The sequence below is a fragment of the Macrobrachium nipponense genome, chromosome 14 (assembly GCF_015104395.2).
Source record: "Macrobrachium nipponense isolate FS-2020 chromosome 14, ASM1510439v2, whole genome shotgun sequence".
Taxonomy (NCBI): domain Eukaryota; kingdom Metazoa; phylum Arthropoda; class Malacostraca; order Decapoda; family Palaemonidae; genus Macrobrachium; species Macrobrachium nipponense.
The window spans coordinates 22,064,468-22,071,967 of record NC_087207.1 but is presented as its reverse complement, the minus strand read 5'-3'; the positions used below and the strand labels follow the sequence as shown (position 1 = coordinate 22,071,967).

The following is a 7,500-nucleotide window of genomic DNA, read 5'->3' as shown; positions in this document are numbered from 1 at the left end:
ATATATATATATATATATATATATATATATATATATATATATATGTTTATATGTGTACTATGTGTATATATGTACATACATATGTATGCAACATACATAGTACATACATACATACATGCATATAAAACTTAGTGGGGCCTCATATATAAAACTTGGGGGATGATAAACGAGGCTATTTTGCCTCAGAGAGAGAGAGAGAGAGAGAGAGAGAGAGAGAGAGAGAGAGAGAGAGAGAGATTCGGGTAAAGTGAGTGGGCCAAACAAATTCCCCAAAGCGATAAAAATCGTGAGCGAAGGTTTTATTTAGAGAGTTACTGATGAATACTTCAACCACGACGGCGCCTTTGAACTTTCTGAATGAGTAATGATGGTTAATTTGCGCAACTTATCAAAAGAAATCATGACGTGGTTTTTTTTTTTCTTATTTAAGCGTTTTTTGTAGGGTTTTATTCATTTTTATTTCCCCTCCTTCTCCCCCCCCACCCCTGCAACCAACCCCAGTTTTACCTCTCTTCCTACGGGAGGTAGTGCCGTCGGTGCACCTCACGTTGTGCGCTGTAGGTACTGCTAGAGGGTGTTTATCGTGCTGTCCAACCGCTCCAACTCTCTCTGTCTCTCGTCTCTCTCTCTTCACTGCATATATATATAAATATATATATATATATATATATATGTATGTATGCATGTATATGTATATATCTATATATATATATATATATATATATATATATATATATATATATATATATATATATATATATATATATATATATATATATATATATATATATATATATATATATATATATTATATAATATATATATATATACTTTATATATTCATATAATTTATATATAAATATATATATAATATATATATATGTATAAATATATGAAATATAAATAATTATTTATATATATTATATACATGTATATGTATATTATCTTTTTATTTGCCTTTACATATACGTAATTCAAAATCATCTACAGTAATACATAGTGCCTATCATTGCGTGTGTATGTGTATATGATCGTATACAACGTGTATTTCTCTATTTGGATTTTACTCCCATTCATCATTAAATACCTAAGAATAATTCTGAAAAATAAATGAAAAAAGGAAAAATAATTTTAAGCTCAATAAACTCGTTTAAGTAATGACAGATAAAGAGAGCCACTTAAACCTAACCTTTCCATCGGTCCAGACTCCAGAAAGAGAGGAAAAAAAAAAGAAAACATTACAAGTCGATCGTAAAACAAATGGCTTTAAAAATTATAAATCGCTTAAAAATAAATCGCTTTAAAAACAATATAAATCGCTTAAAAATAAATTATAAATCGCTGAAAGATATATCGCTTTAAAAACATTATAATTCGCTTTAAAAAATTATGAATCGCTTAAAAATAAAATATAAATATACACTTAAAAATTATAAATTGCTTAAAAATAAATCGCTTGAAAAACATAATTCGCTTAAAAGGAAAATCCCTCGAAAAACATAAATCGCTTGAAAATAAATCGCTTACAAATTTATAGGTCTCTTTAAAAAAATTCAGAAATCGCTTAACAAAATTATATATCGCTTTAAAAAAAATTATAAATCGTTCAAAATATATAGCTGAGGTCCATCGAAAAGTTAGGGGTGGGGTGGGGGAATTTAGGTGTTAGGGATTGGCGGCGGCAGCTTAAGTTGGAGGGGGAATGGGAATGACCTCGCCAACTTGAAGGACCTCGAGGAGGGAAGTCTGAGCCCGAAGTTGGAGTCCTTCTGATTAAGTTGACGAGGCGAAAATTTCCTCCGACCGCTTATGAATTCCAACGACTGACTGCCTGACTGACCGCTGGAGGAGGAAGGAGGAGGAGGTGGGGAGGGGAGGAGAAGATGGGAAAGAGGAGAAGGACCAGGAGGAGGAGGTGAAGGGGAGGAGAAGATGGGGAGGAGGAGGACGACGAGGAGGAGATGGGGAGGAGGAGGAGATGGGGAGGAGGAGGAGGAGATGGTGGGAAGGAGAAGGAGGAGGAGGAGAAGAAGGTGGGTAGGTGGGGAGGAGAAAATGGGGGAGGAGAGGGGAAGATGGGGAAAGAGGAGGTGGAGGAGGAGAAGGAAAAGATAGGGGAGGAGGTGAGGAAGAGGAGGAGAAGGAGGCGGGGGAAGAGGAGAAGATGGGGGAGGAGGAGGAGGTGGGTGAGGTGGAGGAGATGGGGAGGAGGAGGAGGAGGAGAGGATAGAAGGAGAAGATGGGGGAAATGAAGGAGGTGTGTGAAGAGGATGAGGACGAGGAAATGGGGAGGAGGAGGATGGGGGTGTCTTTGTCAAGACAGGAAATACGTTGTCAATTAAATTAATTTTTTTCTAATAAAATAACTCCCTCGATCAGATATAGTCTAGACTCCACATTAATGCTATATTCAAGTTCTCATATTAGCAATGTGATATCAGTTTAATAGAAAAATGTCCTCTAATTGTATTTATTGAAAACGTTTTTGCCAAAACAGAGGCCAAAACTAGAATCAAACTAACCTGACAATTACATAATTACCTTTTTATTATCGTACCCGGGAACCCTACCAGTCAAAACTACGGTCGAGATAGACGTTGCTTAGCAAAATCCTTGCGTGCAGTTGAATCGCCACTCAGTTTACGTTCCTGGGAAAGATTAAGCAAATTCTATAGCGGGATATTGTCAGGAAGCCCTCGGAGAATATTCCACTGGCTATTATCTTCGACGTAAAAGATGCAACACACAAAGGAGTAGAACCTTGAACTCGTTTCTTGAGACGTCGAGAGGAGAATTCAAGTTTCCTTGGAAGATTCATTTGATAATTCGGTTCCGGGAAACGTTGCAGTGATCGTGCAAGCGTTGCACAGAGAGAGAGAGAGAGAGAGAGAGAGAGAGAGAGAGAGAGAGAGTTATATTACAGTTTCCGACTCGGCTGTGAAGGGATATATATATATACCTATATATATATATATACTATATATAATATATATATATATATATATATATATATATATATATATATATATCTAATAATTATTATATATATATATATAATTAGTATATATAAATATATATATTATATTATATAATATATATATTATATATATCTATATAGTAATATATATATATATATATGTATGTATATATGTATATATGTATATATGTATATAGTATGTATATATGTATATATATATATATATATATATATATATATATAATATTATATATATATATATATATATATATATAATATATATATATATATATATATATATATAGTTTAATATATGAAAATGAAGGCGGTTCTATCAACCAGTAGACATCAGTCGATGCAAGGTGTAGGACAATCCTTTATTCCCATTATATGTACTTTTATTGCCGCGACGTTTCAAGACATAAAAGTCCCATTATCAAGCTAAAAAAAAAGATAAAACAAAAGTTAAAATCACAAACTCGGAATACAAAAAGTTTAAAAGGTTTACAAATATAAAAAGCAAGTACAAGAGTAGGGAGGAGTCAATACCATAAGGTGCTGAAAGCACAGACCGAGTGACAATTCAGGCCGGGTCAGCTTCGACTTGAACTCACGAGAGATACAGAGGTGTTGAGGAAGACTGGGTGTTTAACTGCGGAACGAGTTGTTTAATGAAAAGTGATTCTAAAATAGCTAAATGCTGTTCGTTAGGTGATTGGCCTATAATCTTAAAATCTTTGTAATTCAAGTCATGTTTACATTTCTTTGTATGCTCGTGTATACATGAAAACTCAGGATTAGTTAATTTGACACCTGTTCTATAACTAACGCCTCGATGAGAGTCTAATCTCACTTTGAGTAACCTCTGTGTGGAGCCGACGTACTTCCCTAGATTACATCTAGGGCAATTAAATAGATATACGACTCCTAAGGTCATCAGTGGATTGAGTTTCTCCTTGTGTTTAAACAGAGATCTGATATTCATTGGGTTGCAAGTTATTAGTTTTAATTCAATTGCAGGAAAAAAACTTTCTATTGACAGTTTCAATTCATGGTAGAAATTTTTGTTATGAATAAATGGGACACTTGCAAACTATCGTAATTTTGGCACTGTTGGCATTTTAAATTTTAGGATAGAAGATATTGTCCAAGAATTTGTACAGGTGTTTATAAAAAAGTTTCGATGGAAAGCAATTGTCAGTGAAATATTGGTGGAGATAGGTTATTTCATTGTGAAAATGATTCCAGTTAAACGTTATGTTAAAAGCCCTATGAAAGAGGATAGACATGGAGTTTAGTTTAAAATTATAAGAACAATTCCTAAAAACCGTGGTGTTAAAATGATCATCATATCTAAAAACGGTTACATCCAAAAAGGGCAGTTTATTTTCCTTTTCATATTCAATTGCGAAATTAATGTTAGGATGTATTTCATTGGGATAATCAAGAAATTTGTCAGCCTGATCTTTATTTCTGAACAGTAAGAAGGTATCATCCACATACCTATTATAAAATAATGGATGGTAGGCCAAAGGACAGTTGTCCAGTATGCGTTCCTCCAGGGAGCACATAAAAATGTTTGCAAAAGTGGGACCCAAAGGGGATCCCATCGCCATACCATCAACCTGAATGTAGGCTTTGCCATTAAAAACAAAGGCTGTGTCCTGATAATTATTCATTACAAGGTCAAACGTTGGTCAAACGTTCGAATTGGCTAACATGATAGAGGGGATTTCATATCGATTCTAATTACGAAAACACCGAGTTCGAGGGTGAATTTGTAAAGGCCAGAATCGATATAAACTTATAGCCTCTCTGTTGGCCGACTTGATAACGTCCCTAGGCTGTCCTGATTTCGTTCCCGTCCACTGGACGGTGGTTCGATCTCATGAGGGGACGAAATTATTATCAACTAAAAATTCCCCTTCGGTACATATATGAAAATATATCAATTCCGAGGTAGAGCGAATTAGATATTAAAGGACAATTGTAGCTCGAATGATCTATATGAATCACGGTGATGTGATAATTGTTCATATATATATATATATATATATATATAATATATAATATATATATATATATATATATATAGAGAGAGAGAGAGAGAGACAGAGAGAGAGAGAGAGAGAGAGAGAGAGAGAGAGAGAGAGAGGAGTAAAGTAATATGACCCGGAACATTAAAACAAAGACGTGGAAAAATCTTTAGCAAAGCAGAATAGCAGCAAAGCACAACGACAGACTAAAGGGTGAAACTTGATACTCCTTTGTAGAGAGAGAGAGAGCTTTTAAATAAACGCCCTGCAAATCATTTCAAAGCAACACACAAACTTGAATAATTACAAACATAAAACAGATTCATAAATACTGAGAACTAACAATACATTGCATCAGAAGGTGAAATCAGATATTTGCTATTGAAGAAGGCCTACGGCAACAAATCTCCAATAATACGAATGGAAGCGGAATTGATGTTAACAAATTTATTCAATGAATAAAACAGAAAAAATGAAAAAAAAAAAAAAAAAAAAAAAAAAAAAAAAAATAGGAACAATAGATCATAAGAAAATGAAAATGAAAATTAGTATTAAGAGAAAAAGTGTTTAAATACAGAACTAGGAATTATATGAAAAACAGATTTGATGTTGACAAATTTATTCAGTGAATAAAGATAGAGAAAGTTAGAAAATAAAATAGGCAAAACAGATAATTTAAATCAGTGAAATAAAAATGAAGGACTAAGAGTAAAACTATTTAAATATAAAACTTGGAGTTAATGAAAACTAGAATGCTGTTAAAACATTTAGTTAATGAATAAAAGACAGTAAAATGATAAAAACATGAAAGTTACGAAAAAAAGATAATTTAAAAAAACAATGAAATAAAAATTAGAAATGAAAGAAAAAAAAAAGTTAAATACAAAACTATGAATTAAATGGAGAACAAATTTGATGTAAACAAAGATATTCAATAAAAAAAAAGTGAATAAAAAATAGGAATAAAAGAGAAAATAGAATTATTGTCCAAAAAGGTACCCAAAAAATACGAATAAGCGTAAAAAAATTGGTGTAAAAACAAAAGAGTAAGCAGTTAAAAAAAAGGAATAAAAAAAAACAGGAATATTAAGAAATAAAAGAATTGATGCAAAAAAAGGCAGTTAAAACAAAAAAGTTGATAAAAAATACTATGAATGAAAATGAAAGCGGAATTCATGTAAACAAAAATATTCAAAAATCCTGAAATCACAAATAGAAAGGGCGCCCCAGTGGCGTGGTCGGTATGGTCTTGGCCTGTCACCTCGGTGGCCAGGAGTTCGTTTCTCGGGCATTCCATTGTGGGGTGAGAGATGTGTACTATTTATGGTGATATAAGATCACTCTCGACGTGGTTCGGAATTCACGTGAAGCAGATAGTCCCGTTGCCGAGTAACCACTGGTTCCATGCGACGTAAAACACCAATACAAACAACAAACAAACAAACAAACAAACAAACAAACAAATGTATTAAGAAAAAAAAGACTGAAATCGCAAAAAAAAACTATGACAGGAAGAAATTGGTGTCAGTCATCCGCTCAAGTGAAAAAAAAAACGGGCCGAAGTGTCTTCGGCGCAATCGAGTTTTCTGTGCAACGTCTAATGGTGGGTAAAAGTATCAGGTACGCCCGTTAGCGAGTCAGTTGCTCCTCAGAATCGGTAGGATGCAATTGCTCTTCTGAATAAATGACTCCAATACTAAGTGGCATCGAGTTTGAGTAAGGTGCTTTTAGGGGTTATATATATATATATATATTATATATAATATAATATAGTATATATATATATATATATATAATAATATATATATATAGATATATATATGTATGTTGTATATATATGTATATATATAGACAAATTGAATATTTAATATCAAGTCAGTCGGGAAAATCCATGATAGGAACAATATCCCGTAGGGTGGGTAGGGCCGTCAGTGCAACTCGTGAGGTGCACTGTAGGCATTACTTAAGGGTCTTTGCAGCGTCCCATCGATCCCTAGCTGCATCCCCTTTCATTCATTTTACTACATCTCCGTTCATTATTTCTCCCTTTCTTCCTTATTCTTCTTTCCTTCCCTTCTTTATTCTCCTTTCTTTCCATCTAACTTATATTGTCCATCATTGTAAAAGCATTCATCATGGTTTCTTCAGCAGTATTTGTGACAGGGAAAAAAAATTATCGGGATAAAAATAAGAAATTCGATATTTTTGAAAATTTTTAAACTTCGGTTGATTTCTCTAGTCCTTAATAGTATTTGTAAAATGCTAATGACGCGTTAATCTGGGTTTAATTTATAGATCAAAGCAATATTATAATAATTATGATAGGACTGGAATGTTAATGAAACATTTTTGTTCTAGTATTATAGGCATCTATATTTTTTTTTTTTTTTTTTTTTTTTTTGTGGAACGATTAAAAAATTCACCAAAATTTTTCAGATAATAACTGGAAAATCAGTTTTGAATTTCACTCGAATCTCTTTTTTCCAA

At 33.0% G+C, this 7,500-nt stretch overlaps 1 protein-coding gene across 1 annotated transcript in view; it reads right to left on the bottom strand.

The window, feature by feature from the left end:
• Positions 1–1,658: 1,658 nt before the first annotated feature.
• Positions 1,659–7,500, bottom strand: part of LOC135226166 (uncharacterized) — an 87,426-nt gene continuing 81,584 nt past the window's right edge. The window contains exon 6 of the mRNA XM_064265608.1: positions 1,659–2,309. Within this exon, the coding sequence (XP_064121678.1) occupies positions 1,659–2,309 (651 nt within the window). The remainder of the gene's footprint in view (positions 2,310–7,500) is intronic.